Genomic DNA, 25,284 nt, shown 5'->3' on the forward strand with positions numbered 1-25,284 from the left:
TTACCTTTCTTTACTTACTGAACCTCAAATCCTTACGTTATCCTAATTTTTTTGTTTGGTTGGTTTTATTTTATGAGTCACAGAGGCTTGGCTCTTCTGGAGCTTTCTGTGTAGACCAGGCTGGCCTTGAATTTGAGAACTACCTGCTTTTGCTTCCTGAGTGCTGGTATTAAAAGCCTGTGCTACCAGACCCAACTTGTTTTTTAGTTTTAATGTATGTGGGTGCTTTGCCAACATGTATGTCTGTGAGTTGGATGCCCGGGGCTAGAGCTACAGACAGTTGTTAGCCACTATGTGGGCTCTGAATCCTGGGCAAACAGCCAGTACTCGTGACTGTTGAGCCATTTTCCTAACCCTTGGATTTCTTTTCTTTTCTGGATTTAACTTAGTATATCTATGTTTCTGAACGTATAAAGATGAAATACTCACATTCTAAAGTCTTACATTTATAATTTGCTGTTGGCAAAACTGCCTGCCTTTCTTGTTTTGTTAACATAAAACCTAGCTAACACATCTGTAAAAGTAACAGAAACTGTTTTTGTGATAGTGTTTGAAAGTTACTTGTTTCATATATCTGAAATAATGAGAAGCATTAATTTGTTTTGTAAGTAGATACAGGCGTTTTTATTCCATAGCTATTTATTTTTCACTATCAGTCAATATTTGAAAAGTAAAATAAAATAAAACCCAGCAATGATGGGTATAGACTATAATAAATAATAGAAATATCCCAAAATGCTATTTTGATTCCAGAATACATATTTGTATTAGATACAGTCTTATATGAATTAGAATTACAAAAATATTTTATCTCCTACCACAGCAGTAATGAGAGGGATTTTTTTATTTCATATGATTCATATGATTCATAGTTATAAAAACATTTTCATTCCTTTTGCAGCAATATGTGAATGGAAAGTAAAGTCCTATTTGAATTTTTAGGAGTCTCTAATGAAAGTTAAACAATGGCGAGAGTGTTGAGTGAGCTGCTAAAGGCCCGGTTCGTAACGAAAATGTCAAGTAAAACAGGACCCAAACCTACAGTAGAAGAATCAGGATTAGGGAGGAGGTTTCTAGCATTAATTTAGTTTAGGAGGAGAAATTTAAACCTCCTGATTGTGTTTAAAAAAGAGTTGAAGGTTGTAATTAATTAGGAGTAATTTTATTATAGAATAATTTTATCATATCAAACTATTAAGCCATAAATACATTACTTTCTTAGAGCTTTGAAGGAAATATTTTACAAATTAAACTATAATTAAGATGCTGTATATGGATTGAAAGTTTATATAACAAATAGTACCTGATCTGGATTTTTCTTCCTTGAAGTAGAGATTTCTTGGTTTTCATTCCTACTTTAGTTAATGTTACTTTTATTTTAATATATCACATGTGGACATTTTGAAACTATTAAGAGAACCTTAATATATCACCTTTTAAAATGCATAGCGGTCTTAAGGAATAATAGGATAGGTTGCATGTTTTTACTCTTATGTTTGTGGGATTTAATACCTGGTCATGTAGCTTAGCTAATTAGTGCAGAGGGGTTTTTTAATCAGCATACATTACTGCTGCATTATCTTATCCCTATTCTGCAAAAATGATTACATCTTCATGCTCTTTTCATGCTTTTCAGATAAATGACATACATTGAAACACTCAACATTTTTTATCTTTTTCTTAGAATCATTACTTGAAAAAAAAGTAACTAGATACTTGCAGTTCTACTGTTGTTCCAGAAAGATCACAAAATTTGGGTGTGGGCTGCTTTTGTCTTTGTTTCTGTTTCTAGAGAGAACACATTTCCTGTGTGTACCCTGAAAACAGTCTAGGGCTAAGCATATGATTCAGAGGTGTGAGGCCTGGGACTGGTTTCCATCACTACACACCTCTACAAAAAAGTATGACTTTAAAAGTGCTGTCAACAGTTTCTGTGGCAGTATTTTAGGTAAATAATATAGTGATGTAGAATGTCTGTAAAACTGGCAACTGTACTTGGGCACCTTCTGCTCTGATTTTAACAAGTTATGTAAATATGACATTGTAGTGAAATTAAGCAGTTATGGCATAATTGTGAATTATTAAGCTGCAGCATTGGTTTTTTTTCAGCATTAATAAATGGATTTCCTTTTTTATTTTGAAGTTCATATTACCAAAATAAACCAAAATTATTTTAATTGAACTTATTGCATTCAGTGCTTATAGCTTTCAGTCATTAGTCCCGTGAAGTACATATACTTTTCCGGGTTTTGTTTGAATGTGGGTTTGGCGTAGTTCTCAGACCAGTTTTTGGCTCTGTAGCCCCAGCTGCTGGCTTTAACTTTTAGCCCTTACGTTCCACACTGCTGGGTAGGCTTCACCACACCTGGTCAATTTTCTAAAATTGAAACTAAGTTAATACTAATTTTCAGTTAAGATATTGCTATTCTTGAATTTAAACATTTTAATACATACTACTTATCTCGATGTTTTAAGATTATTTCTTTAAAAGCCCTAATTGTGTTCAGTTAAAGCTTAGAAAATGATATAGATTAATAGGAGTTATTATGAAGGTTTTATGTTGTTGTTATTTTCTTGATCTTTTTTTATCTTCTAGAAACTGGAAGTGATTTTTCCATGTTTGAAGCTTTACGGGATACTATTTATTCTGAAGTAGCTACATTAATTTCTCAAAATGAGTCTCGTCCACATTTTCTTATTGAACTTTTCCATGAGCTGCAGCTACTTAATACAGACTACTTGAGACAGAGGGCTTTATATGCATTGCAGGTATCTGGTACCTCATATTCTTCTATCAGTTTACTCCATGTTTATATATGATTGCTTTCTTAAGTGGAGCACATCTTTGCTCTCTATGTGTTTAGACTTTTTTTCGGCTTTTTGCAGCATTTTATTTTAAATTTCTTATATAGCTTCAGTATGTTTTAGGTTATCTTTACATGCATATGTATGTATGTTTGTATGTATGTATGTGCCTTGTATTTAATCTATGAAAAGTACTTGATTTTTTCTCCTATCTACCTCTGCTTTTAAGTTTGCAACATAAATTTGGAATGGTGTGTGTGTGTGTGTTGTATATAAATGTCTTTATTTATTCCTTATTTAGGATATTGTATCCAGACATATTTCTGAAAGTGATGAAAAAGAAGGAGAAAATGTAAAATCTGTGAATTCTGGCACTTGGGTAGCATCAAACTCAGAACTTACTCCAAGTGAAAGCCTTGCTACTACTGATGATGTAAGCCAATATATGTTAAATGCGGACATACTTTTAATGTATAATAAACAAAAGTTGAAGTTTGTCAGATTGTAGCCTTACCTAATATAGTTGATGTTGAGCTTTTAAAAAAAATGATAGATTGAGAATGCTGTAATAACTGGATGGTGATGGTGCACACCTTTAATCCCAGCACTCAGGAGGCAGAGGCAGACAGATCTCTGAGTTCAGAGCCAGCCTGGTCTACAGAGTGAGATCCAGGACAGCCAACGCTGTTACACAGAGAAATTCCGTCTCAAAAATACAAAACAAAACACCTTGCAATAGCCATACATATCTTTATTAGACATTTAAATAAGTCTTTGCTGTGTTCTTCAGAACCATTAGTAGGACAAATAGCAGTTAGATCACAGAGAAACATGGACAAAAGAAGATCAAGAAAAAAATTTAATGTAGAGGTCGGGGATTTAGCTCAGTGGTAGAGCACTTGCCTAGCAAGCGCAAGGCCCGGGGTTCTATCCTCAGCTCAAAAAAAAAGTAATGTATTCTACTTAGACACATGGAAAATGGCAGGCTACTTTTTTATGTTAGATACTTGGGAATGGCCTATTTATAAGTTCAAATGTTGATTCAGCTCTTGTATAGCACATGCTTTTTTTTTTTAATAACTCAAGCACCCAGAGATCTCAGTAGGAATAGAATAATTGATTAGCAGACATCGGCTTATAGGTAAAGGGTTGGAATAACATTGTTGTGATTTTTCTCATTATTATAGTGTTAACATAATGTTTTTCAGAATATATTTCTCCAAAAGGATATTTTGTCTTTTTTTGGTTTTTTTGTTTTGTTTTTTTTGTTTCTTGTTTTGTTTTTTCAAGTTGTCTCTTTTTCAGATAAGAATAATTTGCTTTGAAACAATTGAGGATTTTCTCTTATTTTTTTACTCTTAAACTCATGTTGAAGACAATTCCTCCTTAACTTTTGTTATTCACGGCTGGCGGTGGTGGCGCATGCCTTTAATCCCAGCACTTGGGCGGCAGAGCCAGGCGGATCTCTGTGAGTTCGAGGCCAGCCTGTGCTACAGAGTGAGTTCCAGAAAAAAGGCACAAGCTACACAGAGAAACCCTGTCTCAGAAAACCAAAAAAAAAAAAAAAGAAAATTGTTCTTCACTATGCTCTAAATCTTATGCTACCATAAAAATTATAAAGTTTATATTTTGTTTTGCTTGTACACATATAGATGTGTATGTGTTATAATGTGTATATGAATGTGTGTGTGGTATATGTGTTTGTGCACCTGTGTATAGAGGCCAGAAGTTGACATGGAGTGTCTTCCTTGACACTCTGTATTGCTCTCTATATTATCTTTTGAGACAACATCTCTCATTGAACCTGGTGTTTGCTGATTACTAGACATTGTGATAACTTGGGAAAGACTCAGTCCCATAGTTTTCATTTTTATAATGTTAAATATAAATTTGGAAATGAGTACTTAGTACTTTGGTAAATTATTACAAGTAACTGAAAATGGTATGTTCCTCTTTGCAAGAAATGAAAAATGACACAATTGTCTATGTATTTATTCATTCATTTGGGGAAGGGGAAGAAATTACTAGATTATAGTAAGGATTAGGGACATTGAGATAACTTGGGAAAGACTGATACAAAGTGACAGAAATTATATGGATGACAGATAATGGAGATTAACTGTAGAGGATACAAAAAGACCTTGGCTGATGGAAATTATCTTTATAGATATGACATATATTATACTTATTTTTTGGAGAGGGAGTCTCACAGGTAGCCCTGGCTGACCTAGAACTTCCTATATAGACCTGGCTGGTGAACTCACAGAGATCTGTCTGTCTCTGTTTCCTAAGTGCTGTGACTAAAACCACTGTGTCAAACGAATGGTCTTTTATCTTTAGAGAAGCTGATTATGTAAGTTTATCCATTTGTCCAAACTCATCAAACTATATACTTAAAATGGGTACATTATTATATGTTAACTGTGCCAAATAAAGTATAATTTTATAAAATTATTAATGTCATGTTCTTCACATATAAGACAATGAGATACATATAGTAAGAATCTAAAGTGTCCATGAAAATGTAAAGGTAATTTAAAATGTTACTATCAATTTATAATTTTTAATGAGTTGGCTTTCTTATTTTTATTTAGCAAAGAAGTTCTCCAAGGTTACTTAATATTTTAATTTTTTTAATGGCTCTTTAATAACTTGGGTTACATTGTGGTCTTGTCTGGGTAGAATACTCATGCAATTTCTTATTATCTCTTTTAGATGTATGGTTTTATGGAAATAGAAGTTTCTGTGTTTGATTTTTTAATATTTATGAAACGCTTTAGATGGACTATTTAGTGATTTTTGTTTACTTAACTTAGGAAACTTTTGAGAAGAACTTTGAAAGAGAAACACACAAAATAAGTGAACGGAACGATGCTGATAATGTGAGTGTCATGTCTGGATCTTCCAACTTTGAACCTTTTGCAACAGATGATCTAGGTAAGCAGAGCTTTCTTAATAATCTTACATATGATTTTACATCATGATCTCTTGGCAGACTTTGGATAGTTAAATAAGGAAATAACTAGGATAGACACAAAAAATATCCATCAGTCTAAATCCATGACTTTTGTTTATTCCTTGACCTTGGGAAAATCATCCACTCTCTAAGCTATGCACATACTGCTGAAGTAGGACTCTTGTCTAATTGGCTATATTCTTAGGAAAAACAAAGACCCTTCAAATACGAATAATAAAGTGTTTTGGGTTTTTTTTTAATGGAATTTTATTTTTCTTTAAGGAAAAAGATCATATAGTTAGTTATTGGAAAATCCATGGTTTTCTCCAAACGTATTTTCAATAAAAATATGAAGTTAATGGGTTGAGGTTAAAAAAAACAACTCAAATTTTGTACCAATCCCTTTACTTAACTGGTTCTGCAGTCTGAGGCGAGCTACTTAAGTGTTGTCATTTGTAGGGTAATTTAAGGGTTAGACAAATAACTGATGATGATGCTGTACATGAAGTGCCTCATTAGCACCGTAAATGGAAATTCTTCCAAAGCTAATTCTGGGCTGGAGAGATGTCTCAGCAGTGAAGAGCACCTACATCAGATGGCTCACTGCTGCCTAAAACTCCAGCTTGAAGGGAACCAGCACCTTTTCCTGGCCTCAGTGGGCTACCCACACACATGTGGCATTTACTTAACAGACGCATACATATACCTGCACATAAATAAAAATAGGTCCTGGAAAAAGCTAAGTCTCCTTCCTGTGTTCAGGTTTTTATATTTTTGAGAGTATGGGGCAAGATTTGCTTTTACATACTTTCGGAATATTTCTGTTCCAAATTCAGGTAACACTGTGATCCACTTGGATCAGGCCTTAGCCAGAATGAGAGAGTATGAACGCATGAAGACTGAGACTGGAAGTAACCCAGATGTGAGGTCTACTTGCCGCGCTGCTGAGGGTGAAGATGGTGCTGCTGCCACTGCCACAGGCGGCAGTTTAGAAGGTGGGTTTTCAGAGCGATCAGAAGTCACAGTCAGAGTTGCATACAGAAACTCTGAAGCTAGCTGGGCATAGCTATAATCCCATAACTCAAGAGACTGTAGCAGGAGGATTATAGTTTAAGTCTAGTTTGGGCTACATTACAAATTCAGGACTAATCTAAACTATATACTTGCCACTCTGTGCTTAAAAAAAAAGTTAAAGCCCTTTTTAATATTACTGGTTTTATTACTGCTTTCTTTTGATTATAAGGACTGCTAAAACTACTTGGTTTTTCCTTTGTATTATTTTAGCATAAAATTATTATAACATTCTATAAAATATTATATAAATGTATATATATGTCTGTATATAATATCATTGGCTTTCACTGATACATCATTTTTTTTAAAAAGTAGAAACTCCCGTTATTGAGAATCACATTTCGCCACAGCCTGTAAGTGACGTTTCTGCTGTCCCGTGTCCTAGAATTGATACTCAACAACTGGACCGCCAAATTAAAGCAATTATGAAAGAAGTCATTCCTTTTTTGAAGGTAAAAAATAAACCAGCTTATATAATTACTAACAGTGACCATATATACTTACTTGTAAATAGTGCTGTTAACATTAACAGGGCAAAGAAAAAAACGTGCAAGTGGAATATGACTGGGTGTGGTGTTGCATGCTACTCTAACACTCAGGAGGCATCAACAAGCAGACCTCTGAATTTGAGGCCAACCTGGTATACACAGTGACTTCTAGGCCAGTTGAAGAAACAAATTGCTTTCTGAAATCGCATACTATGATTTCATTTAAAATAAGAATTTTAAAATTGCACTCTTTTTATCTAAAGTAAAAATTTCAAAAGTTGGAAATTTTAAAAATTGGAAATGAAAACATAGTTTGCACTTCACCCAGATATGGAAAATTATAAAATGTATTGTCATCAGGCTCATTTTAAATTTTTCTTCCCATTACTTTTTAAAAAAATAGATAGTTTTTCCATACATTGTATTCTGATCATTGTTTACCCTCCCTCATCTCCTCCTAGATCTCCCTACCAATCCAACTCTATGCCTGCTTTTCTTTCTCTTTATAAAACAGGCAAATAAACAAACCAAAATAGAACAAAACAAACAGAAAACACTAAAAAGCACAAAGACTGCACACCCGCATATGTACACACGTATACATACACACAGAAAAGCCATAAAAATAGGAAACTAGAATTTCTAAGCAAAAGGCCAGTAAGGTTTTTTTTTTTAAAAAAAAAAAAAAAAAAGCCTTGTTCTATAATGCCATTTAACTCAGGTTTGTCAATTTTTTTTTGTGAAGATGATCTGTCGTTGGTAAGAGTAGGATATACCTACTGTTGTTCTGGGTTTAAACTGCATCTGTACATCCAGTAGTATGTTTTATTAATCAGGTTCACGTGTATTTGGAGAGATGGCTCAGTGGTTAAGAGAATTTGCTGCTCTTACTGAGGACCCATGTTGGGTTCCCAGCACTCACATGTTGTTTCACAAGTATCTGTAAGTACAATTCCAGGGGATTTTCTGCCAGTTTCTGGCCTCAGACCCTGGGAACAAGTGTGATGTACATACAGACACACACACACACACACACACACACACACATACACACACACACACGCAGTGTTAAAGAAGGGAAGTCAGAAAGGGGAAAGAATGAGGAACCTTCCAGATGTTAGAGTCATTTTAAATATTTTTCTCTAAATGATTAGAGTATTGGGAAAGTGGCATTTTAGTTGATGACGTTTATTTTATTGATGATATTTTAATGTTAGATAACTTTTTAATGTGTTGTCTATGTTGACTTGTTAGAGACCAAGCATGGTGGTATACACCTGTAATTCCAGTAGTCAGGAGGCTGAAGCAAGAGAGAATCAAGAGTCAAAGGTCAGCTTTAGCTATGAAGTGAGACACTATCTTAAGGAAAACACACAACACCACAGTCACGTGCTGGTCTTTGGCTCCTTGCAGAAAGAAGCTGCCTCTGCACATGAACTTATGTATATATATATGTTCATGTACGTAGGTCAGCCTTTGGTATCATGTAGGTTAGCCACCTCATTGTTAGGAGGAGAGAGGAATTGACCTGGAAAATAGTGACAGGACCTGTTTAAGGAATTCATAGCAGAAAAGGAATGGGAACCTTGAGATTACTCGTTACGGGTCTACTCTAGACTGTCCTTGAGTAGCTAAACAGGCTTAGGCTTATTTCATAACTGACATATAGTTTTGGTTTTTTGAGACAGTTTTGGTATGTAGCCCAGGTTGGCCTAGAACTTAAAACAGTCCTCCTGCCTCATTCTCCAAGTGAAGCATGCCACCACATTTGGTCTTCTTTCATAAGGTTTTTAAGGTACAGTTAAGAAGAGATTTGCCCTAAGTGGCATTGAAGTTAGGAAGACATCTATGTAGAGGCATTTTTAGTTTTTGGTATGGGTACAGTTGTTGCTGATGGAGTAACTAGCAACTGTTAGAATACACCATGACTATGGCAACTCTTACAAGAAAAAGCATTTAATTGAGCACTTGCTTAGTCTCAGAGGATTAGTCCATTCTCATGATGGCTGGGGGCATGACGGCAGGCATGGCAAGTGTGATACTGCAGGTGTTGAGAGCCCTGATCCACACGCAGAGAGAGATTGGGCCTGGCATGGGCTTTTGAAACCTGAACACCCTGTTCCCAAGAATCCTCTTCCAGCGAGGCCATGCTTCCTAAATCTTCTAGTCCTGTCAAAGTGGTCCACTCCCTTCTGACTAAGATTCAACTATGCGAGTCTCTGGAAGCCATTCTTATTTAAACCACTATAGATACATAGTTGAAATGATGAACTATAAACAAAAACATAGACAGATTAAAGGATTGGCATGCATAATTCTCCTTAGTACAGAAGGGAAGTGATGGAAAGTATTAGAACAGGAAATTTCTTTTATTAGTCGTTTTCTGGTGTGTGGGTTAAAATCGCCAAACTGTTCAGGGTGTATACTGTAGAGACTGGCCACTCTTAGGGATCTTTCCAATGTCTCTCTGGAAAATGAGAGAAACTATCCAAGAGAAAGAAATTTCAAATTGTGTAGATTATTTTTTAAATAATAGTTGAGTTTATGACCTAACCTACTAGGATTTTTCTTAGGAGCACATGGATGAAGTATGTTCTTCTCAACTTCTTACTTCAGTAAGACGTATGGTTTTGACCCTTACCCAACAAAATGATGAGAGCAAAGAATTTGTCAAGTTCTTTCATAAACAACTAGGAAGTATATTACAGGTAAGAGTTTATTTGTATATATGTTACATCTGTACCATTTGGTTAGGGTTCTATTGTTGTATTCTGATATTATACAACTTATTCAAAAGTCCATTCTAATACTCATTTTAGATGGCATTTTAATATTATCTCTTTACTTAGTTAAAAATTGTAAGAAGACCTTCTGTATTTTTATTTACCATGGCCATCTCCAAGGCCTGTCCTAACTCCAGTAATAGTCTATTGGCTTGAAAGGGCTGGAGAGATGGCTCAGCTGTTAAGAACACTTGCTACTTTTCCAGAGGACCTGGGTTTGGTTCTCAGCACCCTTGTCAAGGTGGCTCACACTGCCTGTGACTCCAGCTCCAGGGGCTTAGGAAATTGCCACTCTGTTCTGTTCTGGGTTTTGTTGTTTTGTTTTTGTTGTTGTTGTTGTTGTTTTTAAGGCATCTGCACACACTTGGCATACCCACATAGATACACACACATACACATGAAGAAGAAAATTTTAAAACTGGTTTGATATTCTACCAATAAGAATACTTCAAGACTGAAATGCTTAGAAAGCATGCTCTGATTTAATTTTAAATAATCTGGGAAATTTTCAAAGCTAGAAAACCAGCCTCTCATTAGAGAAAGTGTTTAGAGCATAGCTAATTTTTCTTTTAACTGTTAGTATGTGTTTGATAACTGGCATTTCACTCTCCTTATCAGTTCTATTTGAAGCCTTTAAGCTCCTCTCTCCCAGATAGTCATGACATAGGTGAAGGTTATGGGTTGCTGTGAACTGTGGGCATGCCACTCTGACAAAGCAAATTACACTGAACCTTCTATTTGTTTTGTACCTGTTATCTGACTTCCTTTATTTCCTTCTCTCCCACATTGCCTCGCCTCTAGTAATCACTTTCTAACCCTCAGATAATCTGAAGCTTTAAATTATATTGAGGCTGTGGTTCCTAGCTCAAGAAGATTTTTTTGTGTCCCAGGAGACATTTGACAGTGTCTGCAGATGTTTTGTTTCATATAGCAAGTAAGGTGGGAGAGAGATAAGAAGGAAAAGAAGAAAGAGATATATTGGGTAGAGGCTAGGCATGCTGCTAAACCTATATGATAGTTATTGAAACAATTTTCTGATCCTAAATGTCAGTACTGCTCAAGTTGCAGTACTCTTAGGTAAGTAAAGACTCTTAATTACTCCACATAATAAAAATCATTTCCGTTATGATCACCTGAATATGTTCACATTGAGACAGTTTATTGATGAGTATTGCTACTCTAGATTAGATAGTACATTTTTCTTTCCTCTTACTGGGAAGTTTTTCTATGAAATTTTGTCTTGCTTTCTTTGCAGAAGTTAAACTGATTTTTGGGTGAGGTACTATCACTTTACCTGTTAGCTAATTTAAAATCTTGCTTAGATACTAATTTCCTTCACTATAATTTTCCATTTTGGTAGTATTAAGATTAAAGCACAAATTCAGTAATAACCTCAAAATTGTTCTGACTCTTGTTTAATACATAATTTATAAGGTATATAATTCATCAGTAACTTTGTACTTTGTACAAGTAGGGTTTATTAGCATATTATTAGAAAAATTATAATTAATGTATTCTTACGGCAATATCTGAAGTAGTAAAAAAAAAATTAAGATAACTTATGGTTAATGAGTTTTTATAAATTTAACCAGCTAGCTTATTTCAAAGAGAAAGAAATAGCTATTTTAGAATATGGTTAAAATAGAAATTATTTAAAACTCATAATTTTAATCAATGTCTGTGCTGCTCTTCTAAGAAAATTTGACTGCCTTTCTTCATTTCCTTCCTGACTTCTTCCACAGTTTCATGTCTATTAAAGAACAAAAGCTAATTTAAATATTACTTAGACTCTTTCCTGTCTTCCCCTTTCTTCCCTCCTTCCCCTCCCCTCCCCTCCATCTCCAATTTTTATCATGAGCTAGACCTTACAGTATTGACTTGTGGTTTTTTCTTCTGAGATCTGTTGAGAAGTTTTGGGTTGCAAGTCTCAGCATCCATGCTATTTCTGTGACTGTTTCTAGTTAGTGTTTCTGTGTTGCTTTCTGTGGGGCAGTAGGTAAAGTGACACAGCAGTGGAGCTTACCTTTTCTCCAAGTAGCATAGCCCATAGTTTTGCAAGAAAGAAAAAGGGAAGTCTTTTATATAAAATAGCACAGTTACTCATTTGATGATGCTGTGTTTCAGCTTGAGTAGAACTAATACTTATAAGCTTATTCTGTAGAAAATTTTCAATGAGAGTGACTGGTTGGCTAATGTAAAGGAAGAAACTAACAATTTGGCACCATGTAGATGAGGAAGACAGTTTATCCTCACATAGTATTTAATCTTTTATTACTGTAGTACATATATAGTCCCAACATGTACTCTCTGGGAACTTTTGGGAGATTAGGAGTCGGTTTTACTCATTTGTGCCCAAGAATTATATTAAGAAAGTACTATATTTCTATGTATATATAATATATGGTATATATACCATATATTCTTTTCCTTCCCTTGTGTATACTCTAAGTGGGGCTAGCAGGATGCCTGCTTTGTAATAGAATATTTCATAGTAATACTAATTTGTCTTTATATAGCCATGGCTTTGGTGTTGTTTTCCATTACTTTGAAAGTATTAGGGACAAGGACAGCAACAGTAGACATGCTAATGTGGACAAAGGGAGCCCCAGGAGATCTCAACCATGTACAGAAAGCTAACATTAAGTGGGTAGGTGAGAACATAAATACAAGTAACATTATACAGCCTGAGCAGGTTCTGCTTATGTATTTCTGTATACATACATAAATGTGTGTAGCAATATAATGAAGTCAGAGTGAAAGAGAACAAGGAGGGGTACGTGGGAGGGTTTGGAGGGAGGAAATGAAAGAAGTATAATATTAAAATCTCAAAAAACATAAATTGTGTGTGTGTATACATACATACATATAAAATTTTAGGAATACTGGTTTTCTCTAAGCAACTATTACAGTGTAATCTTTTAAACCACCTGTATTGTTTTATCCACAGTTGAAGTTTACGATGATCTTAAAATTATTTATTTTATCTTTAAATAGGATTCACTAGCAAAATTTGCAGGCAGAAAACTGAAAGACTGTGGAGAAGATCTTCTTGTAGAGATATCTGAAGTGTTGTTTAATGAATTGGCTTTTTTTAAGCTCATGCAAGACTTGGATAATAATAGTATAGCTGTTAAACAGAGATGCAAAAGGAAAATGGAAGCAGCTGGAGTGATACAGTCTTATGCAAAAGAGGTAAATTTCAAGTTGTGCCTTTAAGAAGAGTTGTTGTTAGTCTGTAAATACAGTTCTTGATTATTAGTAGTAAATAAACTCATTTGACCTCAACAAGAACAGTTATTTTTCATAAAACCAGTTAGTCAAATTTGTAAATCAGTACATGGGCTACATACGAAACTTAGGATTCCACCACAAAGGCGAGATCAGAAGTGCAGACAGGAATTGATGCTAACTGTGAATTGTGAGGTGTCCAGTTCACTTTTGTATTGCTTACTAAGAGCTCCAGAGAGGAGAGAACCCGGATCTGGTTCCTGGACAGCTTCCCTATGATGGCTGTTGCCAGATGCCACTGAGCCTCTGAGAATATGTGTCACCAGGAAGTCACTTCCAGCCAACAAGCATCTGCCCATTGACTAGGGTCTCATTTTTCATCTCTAGTTTTTCTTCATGCGATCCTGATCAGTTAGTTCTGCAATGGAAGGCTTACTGGGAGGCTTTCTAGATGGGCATCCCCTTTTCTTACCCTCTGACCGCGAGACAGAGAAACCCTTCTAACTTAGAGTCTTCTCCTCAGTGCTCCTGGTTTTGTTCTAGACAGAAATCCACTTCAACCATTGCTACTAATAAGGAAAATAAAGCAGCAGAATACCATCGTAGGTTCCTGGAAATAAGTCTTTTAGTCCCGTTAAGTAGGCAGTCTCATGAGACTCCCCAGGGCTGAGATATGAGCTAAGACTGGAAGACTGGGGAAAGCTTTCCATAGAGAGAAAGCTCAGTGTACTGATTTTAAGAGGAGATGTGATAAAGTACATATCTATAAAACTAATCAGTAACAAATTTTTAAAGAGAAATGATAAGCTAATGTCTCAGATTGGTGTGCATCAGACAAATAATTTTGACAGTTGAGTAAGTTACTTCAGTGGTTTAGATGTGAAAAATGACGGGTAACAAAGGCTGATTTACTGGTTTCTTTATTAAGATTAGAAAAACTGGAATTACATAAGTATTCTTGCTGAATTCTACTTGCTATTAGGCCAAAAGGATTCTTGAAGGAGATCATGGCTCACCTGCTGGAGAGATTGATGATGAAGACAAAGTAAGTGCCCATTTATGTCTATAAATATAAAATGCTTTTAGAACAAAACAAAATTGTAAAAGCTTTTATCTTAATATTTTTTACAAGTATATAACTAGATGTCTTTTCTTATTACAAACCATGGTTTTTCTTTTGGCTTTTGTTGTTGTTGTTTTGTTTTGTTTTGTTTTTTGAGACAGGGTTTCTCTGTGTAGCTTTGGTGCCTTTTCCTGGACCTCGCTCTATAGACCAGGCTGGCCTCGAAATTACAGAGATCCACCTGGCTCTGCCTCCCGAGTGCTGGAATTAAAGGCATGTGCCACCACCACCCAGCACAGTTTTTCTTTTAAAACAAAACTAGATTGTCAGAGTAATTTATATTATTACAGAGTAGCTGTTATTGCTATGAAAGCTCTACCATGTATACCTTTTTAAAACACTCCAAGAGTTAATTATTTACATTGTTTACAGGACAAGGATGAGACTGAAACTATTAAGCAGACTCAGACTTCTGAGGTCTATGATGCCAAAGGTCCCAAAAATGTAAGCTCTGATGTTTCTGATCAAGAGGAAGATGAAGAAAGTGAAAGGTGTCCTATGTCTATTAGTAAGTTTAAAGGCTTTAAGACATATTTATATGTAAGTTTTATATAGGTCGCTTATAGTTTGTAGGGATGCATTGAGAATTACGTCAAACTCTGGATTTGAATCCCAGTATCATTTTGACTGAATGCTGTGCATGACCTGATGAAATTGCCTTGCCATTCAGCACCACGGTTTCTAGTGTGCACTAGTTTGAGTACTTCAGATACAATGTGTACAGTACCTGTGTCACTCGGTGATGCAGTAGACAGTCACCATTACTAAGATTGAATGGGGGATGTGGTAATGTACAACAGTAGGAGACTGGGGCAGTGGGATGATTGAAGTCCAGGAGTCAGTGCCAGCAACACAGTGGGACTCATCTGTATTTGTGAGTTGACTAAAATTTGTGTGTAATCAACTTAGATCTATCTAAAGCTGAAAGCCAGGCTTTAACTAATTATGGAAGTGGAGAAGATGAAAATGAGGATGAAGAAATGGAAGACTTTGAAGAGAGTCCTGTGGATGTCCAGACTTCACTTCAGGCTAACACTGACACTACAGAAGAGAATGAACCCGACAGTCAGGTGCCTGTTACAGAGCAGTGCTCCTCCCCAGTCCTGTGGTGAAAACAAGAGCCGTCTGAAAGCTGTCAGAGTGAATGCCCTTTTGCACTCTCATTTTCATGACTAAATAGTTAAAAATTAGTGTATTTGTTTAGATCTGAAACATGCCTGCTGGATGGCGTGTGTGTTTAATCCCAGCACTCTGGAAGCAAAGGTCGGCAGATCTGAGTTCAAGGCCAGCCAGGGCTATAAAAGGAAACTCTGTCTCAAAAACAAAAAATCTGAAGCACTAGTTTTATAGTTAATAATCTTTAAAACACTTGAATCTTTTTTATAACAAGTTGTAAAACTATAAGATACTTTAAAAGATACAAATTTTTAAAGTTTCCTATTTTTCTCCTATTCAATTTTACAAGCATAAAAATCGTTTGTTTCAGGGGTTGGGGATTTAGCTCAGTGGAAGAGCACTTGCCTAGCAAGCGCAAGGCCCTGGGTTTGAAAAAATCATTTGTTTCCTGCCTTTATTTTATCTAGCTCAAGAGGCTATCTATACCTGATACAGTTTCTTCTGCTGTTTACTTCAGTTTTTTGAGTGACTCTGTATGTGTGTATGTGTGTGTTAGTTAAATCTGTGTTTAATATTTAGACTTAGCCAAAGTATATAAATACTTCCAGCCTCTGAGCAAGTAAATATTGTTACTATTCCATTGTACATCCCTTGTACAGATGTAGTAATGGTCTCCATTTTTATAAGTATTCTTTGAACATATACATTCCCAAGTATTCTATCCTGTCCTCTAGTAGCTGTCTATACAAGCCTCTCCACAGAATTTGATACATGAACTAAATGATCTTTCCTTCTGTTTTTCCCTCCTTCAAGTACTATCCTTTTCTGCTGCATTCTAGATTAGGCCTTAGATCTACTGAATAGTTACCAACCTAAGAATCTCTTTTTCTCCAATATGTTCATCAGGTTTATGGAAACCAGCCCTTTGTCTTTCTCCTTTGTGGTTTGTGACCTCATTTCAGGGATAATAAATCTTCTAGTACCCTTCTGAGAAAGAATGCATAAAAGGTTACATATTTGAAAAATTCTTAAGTGTTGAAGGTATTTATTTTCCTTTAGATATTGATTGTACTGCTTCATCATCTTGGTTACAGAGCTGCTTTGCAGATGTCCTGGGATTTCTTAATTTTAACCCTACATGTATAGGTTTGTCCTGTTCCCTACACTAAAAGCCTTCCACTCCCAAGAATTTGGAGTTTTACAGCTTTGTTGTGACTTTTTTTCTGTTGTCTGAGTATTCGTTTAGTCTTCCCTATTTATATTCTTTTCTTACACTTGTTAAATTTTCTTTATTTGCCACCATTTTCTCTTCTCTCTGTGGAAATTATAGATGGTAAAATAGCCCCTGGTTGATAATCTCATTTTTCTCCTCTGTTCCTTTTACTGTCCAATTGCTTTATCATTTTGCTTTACTTTCTGGAATGTATCCTGGGTCCTAATACTTGTATTAATTAGTTTTTATTTTATTTCAACTTTTCTACCTTCTCTGTCTAAACACTTTAACATTTTTCTGATTATTTTTTATAATGTCATATGTTTTCTTCTAAACCTGAAAGCTTTAGATAGCTATCTGCTGAACCTTGGCTGTTTAAAGATTTATAGAGATACACACACACACACACACACACACACACACACACACACACACAGTTTTGAAAAAATGTCTTAAGTTCTTTGGAGTTTCTGTGTAAGGCATTTTTATAGGCAGCTATCTTTCTGAGAGAAAGTCCCAGTTGTCAGTTTACGTTGGTGCTTTCCTTGGTTTCTTCAGAAAAGGTTCTCCATTCTTCATGCTGGCATAGAAGTTTTGTTGTTGGCATTCTTGAGCTAAATGGGAGGAGTAGGCATCCCATCATGACGTGGACTTAGACTAAACCCCTATTTTCTGTGTGGTTTCTTTGACCATGTCTACCTCCTTCCACTTCAACCCCTCGTGGGAGGCTAGTTCAGTTCTCTACAAATGTAATCTTCCACGTTCTGTGAGGTTGGACATGAAACACTCGGAGTCGCCACTTCCTTAAAAGATAAACACCTCCCCAGCGTCCTTCCCTGTGATGCTCGTCAACCCTGTCCTGCCATTGTAACCCTTCCTAGCGTCGACTGCTTCCACTTGTGGGATGAATCAGATTAGGCTTTCCTTCTGCTGCAAGTACTTGACTTGGTCCATCTTCCTCTTCTTTCTTCACTTGTGCTCCAGGCTTTCAATTCACTTAAGGGCTACAATTATAGATAGCCTTTCGTTTTGAGATGAGATCCTGAGAAAACATAGTAAAAGCTTGTGGGATCTGTTTTATTCTATCACTTGTTTTGTGCTTGTCTAAGAAAACCTTTTAATTACCCATCTTTTAATTGTTAACTAAAGGCACCTTGAAACATTTGAGAAGACTTTACATTTCCCTTTTTATAGCTCTGGGGTTGGACACAAACCACAGTGGTAATTACCTTTTCTATAAGGACATATATTTTTAGATCTTGCTATTGAAACATACTTTTCTTTTAGGTGCTGCAACATGATCCTGAAAAAATACCAGAAAGCACAACTGTACCAGCAGACCAAGAAACAACTAGTAAGAGTAAGAAGTCTAAATAACCCTAATTTTTACACTTTTTAAAATACTTTCAATGTGCTTACAACTAAGAGAGTAGTTTTTAATTCTACGCTAATGTAAGTGTAAACACACTTTGGACTTAATGTCTATCTTTGTTATTGTGGTAAATATTTTGTGTAAGAGAACAGTGATTGATTGATTTGATTTTTGTTGTTGTTTAGTTTGGTTAAGTTTTTAAAAACAGCCTCATGTAGCCCAAGCTGGCCTTGAGCTCTTTATGTAGTTTGAAGATAACTTTGAATTTCAGATCCTTCTGCCTCTGCTTCTGTCATTGAATTGCAGGTCCATGCACCACCCATATTGTGCCTCCAACTAGCAGTTATTTTCCATTCATTTGTTTGTTTATGTATTCATTTATTTTGAGGCAGGGTCTCAGTCTCTAGCCCTGGCTTGCCTGGAACACCCTATAAATCATGTTGGACTCTAACTTGAGATATCTGCCTGCTTTTGCTTCCCACATTCTGGGATTAATGGCATGGGACCCTTGCCCAGTGCAAGTATTTTTGTTTATTTATTTTTTAAATGTCGGTGTCCCTAAGTATATGCATGTGTATCACATGCATGTAGTGCCCACAGAGGCCAGAAGAGGGTACTAGACCTTCTACAACTGCAGTTACAGTCCATTGCGGTAAACTACTTGATGTGGGTGCTGGGACCTGAACTCCAGTCCTCTGTTAAAACAGCAAGTGCTTTTAACAGCTAAGCCATCTCTTCAGCTCTTCCCCACCCTTTTTTATTTGTGTTTGACAAATATTTAGCTGTACACAAAATTTATCCACAGTTTATTTAGAGAAAAATGAGAGGGGTTTGTTTTAAAATAAAACTCATTTTAGGGCTTTAGTCTTAAAAATCCTAATTCACCGGGCAGTGGTGACACACACCTGTAATCCCAGCACTTGGGAGGCAGAGGCAGGTAGATCTCTGTAAGTTCGAGGCCAGCCTGGACTACAAAAGCGAGACCCAGGACAGACTCCAAAGCTAAAGAGAAACCCTGTCTCAAAAAACCAAAAAAAAAAAAAAAAAATTCTAATTCATTATTCCTTATTCACTGATATCATTTGGCCTTAAAGAATTTACTTTAACATGTTCCTAGCTAAATCTATTCAGCTAAACTTGGGAGCCATGATAAGGAAAATCTGGATGGGGATCTTTTGAGTCTTCCATGTCTTGACTACTCTCGTTGATGATACAGTCTTTACTTAGTGTTGTGGATTGAACAGGTGCTTCATTTTTCTAACATGGAGACTTCCTTTTGATGGCAGATGATCAAGACAGCTCTCCTGTGAAACCTTGTTATCTCAATATCTTGGAAAATGGACAACCTTTAAATAGCACTACCCATAAGGACTCACTTACTCCTACTGATTCATCTAAACAGCCTGACCCTATGCCATTACCCTTACCTGCAAGTGAAACCTTAGTGCCTAACGCCAAAGAAGTGAGATCTGCTCGGGAGACTCCCGAGAGCTCTCTGGCTGGAAGTCCTGATACTGAATCTCCAGTGTTAGTGAATGACTATGTATGTAATGGTTACATTTCCAAGTAGTTTTGCTTTTGCATTGCTGTGTATATTTCATTTTCGACTAACACATTGGGCATATAAATCGAACTCCAGTTTGTGGTTAGGTTCAGAACCTGTCAGAACATTTATTCTCTCTTGTTCATGCTTAGTTTGATAGGAAAATGGTAGTAAATTAAATGACCATCTCAAAACCTGGAGGTTTTATAGTTTTGAAAACCAAAAAACTTAGGGATGACGACAAGAGTTCATGTTCAAATCTGTAGTGCTAATGATCTATCATTTAATCTCTCTTTTTTTTTTTTAAGATTTATTTGTTTATTATGTATACAGTATTCTGCCTGCATATGTCCCTTCAGGCCAGAAGAGGGCACCAGATCTCATTACAGATGGTTGTATGAGCCACCATGTGGTTGCTGGGAATTGAACTCATGACCTTTGGAAGAACAGCTAGTGTTCCTAACCTCTGAGCTATCTCTCCAGCCCCCTATCATTTAATCTCTTACACAATCCATTTTTTACTTCTTTGCTATTTGGGGCATTTTGAAAGCCTTTGATATACCTGAAGGTATAAATTTGGGGTATGGCAGAGAACTAACTGTTCAACAGAGTCAGTATTTATATATAGCAAATTACATAACAGTATACTAGGAAATCACACTTATAACAGGAAATACCTAAGTTAGTTTCACTCTGAACCTTGATTTCATTTCAATTTCATAGCAAACAGGTTAGTTTGGGGATGTTTAGGTTACTTTTTTTAAAAAAAATTTTATTTTTTTTAATGGAGCTGAGGACCAAACCCAGGGCCTTGCGCTTGCTAGGCAAGCACTCTACCACTGAGCTAAATCCCCAACCCCTAAAATTTTTTTTTTAAAGATTCATTATCATGTATACAATATTAAGCCCACATGTGTCCCTGCATGACAGAAGAGGGCGCCAGATCTCATTACAGGTGGTTGTGAGCCACCATGTGGGTGCTGGGAATCGAACTGAGAACTTCTGGAAGAGGAGTCAGTTTTCTTAACTGCTGAGCCATCTCTCCAGCCCCTAGGTTACATATTTTTAATATAATTTTTCTTAGCCAAAATGAAGCATCCTATTTGAACCCTGGTGGGTAGAATATCTCCCTTCCCTTTTTGTTGCTACTGTTTGGTTTTTTGTGCTGGTTACTTTGATCTGGCCATTCTGGAACTTGATAAGTAGATGGACTGGCCTGGAACTTTAGGTGTTCCTCCTGCCTCCGCCTCTTGAGTGCTAGGATTGCAGGTGTCTGTCACTACTACTAGCCTTTGGTTCATTTTTTTAAAAATTAAAATTGACTGTGTTCTTAAAGCTATTTTTCTAGTTATGACTTACAGATTGGTCAGAAGGGAACTAAGAACATCAGTAGAAACTATTACAAACTGCTTTGTTTTCTTGCCATGTACACTTAGGCATTCAAAGCTCTGAAAATTGATTTAATTGTCAAATGTTGCAACATTTATTTATTTTTTGTGAATGTGTCTGAATGTATGTATGCTCACAAGCCCCTAGAAGAAGTCAGAAGAGGATATTGGTTTCCCTAAAATTGGAATTGCAGGTGGCTGTGAGCCACCATATAGGTGTTGAGAATTAAACCTGGCTCCTCTAGAAGAGCAGCCAATAATCTTAACCACTGAGCCATTTCTTTAGCCCCTTTCAGAAATCTTTCTTATATTAGTTGACAGAGAGAACAAGAGCAAGGGCAGGCATGTGAATGTATGCACCACAGCCCGTGTGTGGAAGTCAGCCTGCTGGAGTTTGTTTTCTCATCCCCATTGTGGGTCTGAGGATGGAACTCAGGCTCAGCAGCAAGTTACCTTACCCAGATGAGCCATCTCCCTGCCCCCTGCCCAGCTGATTCTGATTTGTTTGTCTTTTGGGATGTGCTCTCTATTTATTCCTGCTAGCTTGCTGTAGAGAGCAAACTGGCCTCAAACCCACAGAGTTCTGCTTGCCTTTGTTTGCCTCCTGAGTGCTGGGATTAAAAGCATAAGTACAAAATAGAAGACTTTCTATTGATAATATCTCATAATTAGATTATAGGGGTTTTTTGGTTTTCAGTTTTTAGGCAGAGATTCATGCTGAAAATTTATTTCACAAAACAGTGAAATGGTCAGTGTTGTGTTCTCTGAAGACCAGTCTAAAGATGTTGTCTGGGGGCTGGCTAGATGGCTCTGCGGTTAGGAGTGCTGACTGTTCTTCCAAAGGATCAAATCTCATCTCTCACATGGTAACTCACAACTATCTATAACTCTAGTTCAGGGGATCCAGCTCACACAGACATTCATGCACATAAAAAAAAAATTCAAAATAAAAAAAAAAAAGATTCTGTCGGAGGAAGGTATGCAGCTGAAGGGTGTGGATTGTGATGATGGTGCAAGAGAGAAAACCACCTCAGGTTTCTACTTGGGCAGCTAATAGAAAGGTAGTTTTTAAAACTGCAAGGAATAATTAAGGAAAGAAGAGAATTCAAGTTAAAGAAAAAGAATTTGAGATGGGCACAAAAGTAAATTGTTAAATTCACAACCAGTGTTTCTACATGAGCCTTAACAAACATGATAAGTTGAAAAGCTTATATATATATATTATATCCTGAATATAATTCTGATGCATTCTATGAACATAAACAGTAAGGGTGAGAGATAGAGCTCAGTGAAATAGCTCTTGTCTAGCATTTCTAAGATGGAGTACAATCCCCAGTACCACAAAAGAAGAAGAAAATGCTGGTTGGTTAGTTAGTTAGCCCCCATTGTAACTACTTATTCATTAAGCCTTTGTAAACTGGTTTTTCAGTGGGGGTTGGGGGGGTCCAATGGTAAGCTCACAGCTGTAGCTGTGTACCCTGTTCTGTAAACTATACGTTTTTAAATCATTCATATAAATATGAATATATAAAACTCCACCTTCTTTCTAGGCGTGAGTGATTTAGATTTTGATACAGAGGCAAATGTGTTGTGCTTTTTGCTTTTCTTTATTAAATATACTTATTTTCCAGGAGGCGGAATCTGGGAACGTCAGTCAAAAGTCTGATGAAGAAGACTTTGTGAAAGTTGATGATCTGCCGCTCAAACTGACAGTCTACTCTGAGGTACTCGGCTCTCTTCAGCTAAGCTTGTCTTCATAACAACTATTAGATGAAAGATCATGCTTTTAATTTCCATTCTAAAGGCAGAGCTAAGGAAGAAAATGGTAGAAGAAGAACAGAAAAACCATTTATCTGATGAAATATGTGAAATGCAGACTGAAGAATTAGCTGGAAATTCTCAGATACTGAAAGAACCTGGTAAACCTTACCAATTTTAATTTTGTATTGAATAATCATGATCACACTAGTCTAGTTTGTTTTTTACTATTACTTCCTAGAAAATCTAAGGAGGCAGTCTGTCAATTCAGCTGCTTGATTCTTTTCAAATTATATCAGATTATGTTCTCTATTTTTCAAAATCTTTAGTTTTAATAAAGTACTAGATGCAAATCTAATACGAATGTCTTATGATTTCTTAATGCTTCAGATACATGTAATACATGTAATGTCTTTCATCTCCCATGTAAAAAGTGTGTATTGAGATCCATTTCCCTTCCTGTCATTGTGTTCACATTAGTTTGGGGGTTTTGCCTTTATTATTTTAAATGTCCTTTAACCTTCTTTGTTGCAGAAAGTAAACAAAAAAAATCCTATTATTACATTATTAATTTTATTCAGATAAGCACAGTTTATTTTTACAATTGTAGTAATTAAACCTTATACTTGTTTCATACACACACACACACACACACAAACCAATTTCATTCTCTATGGATGTAATAGTACAACTTCTGAGCTGCTCAGAGTATTTCAAAACCAAAGCATTTTCATTTTGTTGTTCTCTATCAGTAGTTAAAATCATATAAGTTTTTTTTCTTGTGTTTCTGGAAATGAGGTGTTGGACAGAACATTTTTTAGTAATATTTTAATTCACCAATTTATAAGACATTAACCATCATTCTTCTTTTCAGAAACAGTGGGAGCCCAGAGTACATGAACTGTCTTCAGGGACTCATCGAATTCTCTTACATAGTCAGTGCATACAAAAAGACACTAAATAAATATCTGTTTTGATCTGTATAAAATGTAAATTAGTTTGACACTGCATTTTTGATGGGTGTGCTAATCTCTGCCTGTGGCAGTTTAAAACATCAGAATCTGAATCCTGGACAGATTCAAACCTTGACACACTGTGGGAATTTTCTTTTTATTTTATTATTATTTTGTTGTTATTGTTATGGTCTTGACCCTCACCCTTCATTGTGATGTTTGATATGTTAACTTTAAAATGTAGTTTTAAATAAAGTTTGAACTTATCTGTAAAGTATGCTTTTGGGAAATTTTGTTGAATTCTCTGCAGCATATTGCTGTTTTATGTAACTTAACACTATTCCGAACCAGCAGTGGTCAAGAATTGGAGAAATACATATTTACTCTAGAGCCCAGCCTTAGACCAGTCCTCGGAGTAATGCCAGTGTTACTGTTGTTGGGTCTGATGTTCTCATAGTTCCTTTCTGGTCCTGGGTAAGGATAAAGTAGACTTTATAAAGGTGACCAGGGGTGGAGTGGTCATAGAACATGTTAGTAACCCACACTGTGTACGAGCTTTAGATTATGTTAGTACCTAGAACTTGACAAAAAGATCTGTTAGATTAATATTTTCCAGAGTTGCAGATCCTGTCTAAAAATTAACAAACAAGCATTATATCAGTGTAGGGAGTATTTTCTGTACAGACAAGTAGCATTCTAATTAATTTACAATGAAAACCCAAACTGTTCAAGTAGGATAAATAGAACTAAATTCATGTAACAGAACATTAAGATTTGTAATGCCTTTGGACAAACATGCCTTTTGAGATGATCATTTAAAACCAAAGCCTAATAGTTGGTTTTGTGTGTCCTGAGAGAGAGAAGCAAGTCAAGTGTTAAGGAAGTCTCTGAGCTTTTCATTACTTAGTAAACCGACTTGAAAAAAGTGCTTTATCTTCTGATTCCGTCATGCTTACCACCGCCCTGATTGGTTTTCTCCTGGAGCAAATTAACCGGGAATAATTCAGTGTTAATTCCAAGTAGCTACTTAAATTTGTGTAACAGTTGTTTAAAATACCCTGTAAGAACTTGTTTGGTATTCCTTTAAAATTCTCACTTGCTTGATAGCTTAATATAAATGTCCAGTCAGGGAATATTAAATGATGATTTCCCTCTGAGGGCTTTTATTGTATTGTTATTTAATTTAAATTAAGACCATATATCTTGAATGTCTTCAAGTTTATTTGGAAACTACCAACCCAGAATCAAGGATTCTTACCCAGTTGGACTGACTTCAGGGACATTAGAACAATAATTTATATGTACAAACAAGTTGTGTATTTTCCAGACTCAAAGCAAGAAACTTGATTTGAACCCTCAAGCCAGGCCTTACCACTGCAGTGCATTCTCCTCCCCCCACCCCTCTGCATGCCACAGTGGAAGAATGGGTGTAGTATGTTAGCTATTACCACGGTACCTATGGACTTCATTAAACTACTTTATTT

The 25,284-nt window shown here is 36.0% G+C and overlaps 1 protein-coding gene across 17 annotated transcripts in view; it reads left to right on the top strand.

Moving 5' to 3' along the window:
• Pcm1 (pericentriolar material 1) overlaps positions 1–24,077 on the top strand; it is a 96,560-nt gene extending 72,483 nt beyond the window's left edge. For 11 of the 17 annotated variants that reach the window (XM_036166597.1, XM_036166600.1, XM_036166602.1 and 8 more), the window contains 15 exons: positions 2,597–2,769; positions 3,107–3,238; positions 5,622–5,742; positions 6,598–6,756; positions 7,148–7,287; positions 9,897–10,031; positions 13,101–13,298; positions 14,317–14,379; positions 14,830–14,965; positions 15,367–15,527; positions 18,074–18,146; positions 19,445–19,701; positions 22,721–22,813; positions 22,894–23,008; positions 23,722–24,077. In XM_036166597.1, the coding sequence (XP_036022490.1) occupies positions 2,597–2,769; positions 3,107–3,238; positions 5,622–5,742; positions 6,598–6,756; positions 7,148–7,287; positions 9,897–10,031; positions 13,101–13,298; positions 14,317–14,379; positions 14,830–14,965; positions 15,367–15,527; positions 18,074–18,146; positions 19,445–19,701; positions 22,721–22,813; positions 22,894–23,008; positions 23,722–23,747 (1,982 nt within the window). In that variant the 3' untranslated portion in view covers positions 23,748–24,077. The remainder of the gene's footprint in view (positions 1–2,596; positions 2,770–3,106; positions 3,239–5,621; positions 5,743–6,597; positions 6,757–7,147; positions 7,288–9,896; positions 10,032–13,100; positions 13,299–14,316; positions 14,380–14,829; positions 14,966–15,366; positions 15,528–18,073; positions 18,147–19,444; positions 19,702–22,720; positions 22,814–22,893; positions 23,009–23,721) is intronic. The other 6 variants (XM_036166598.1, XM_036166606.1, XM_036166612.1 and 3 more) reach the window with 2 other exon arrangements.
• The last annotated feature ends 1,207 nt before the right edge of the window (positions 24,078–25,284 follow it).

The sequence above is a fragment of the Onychomys torridus genome, chromosome 17, assembly GCF_903995425.1.
Source record: "Onychomys torridus chromosome 17, mOncTor1.1, whole genome shotgun sequence".
Classification (NCBI taxonomy): Eukaryota; Metazoa; Chordata; class Mammalia; order Rodentia; family Cricetidae; genus Onychomys; species Onychomys torridus.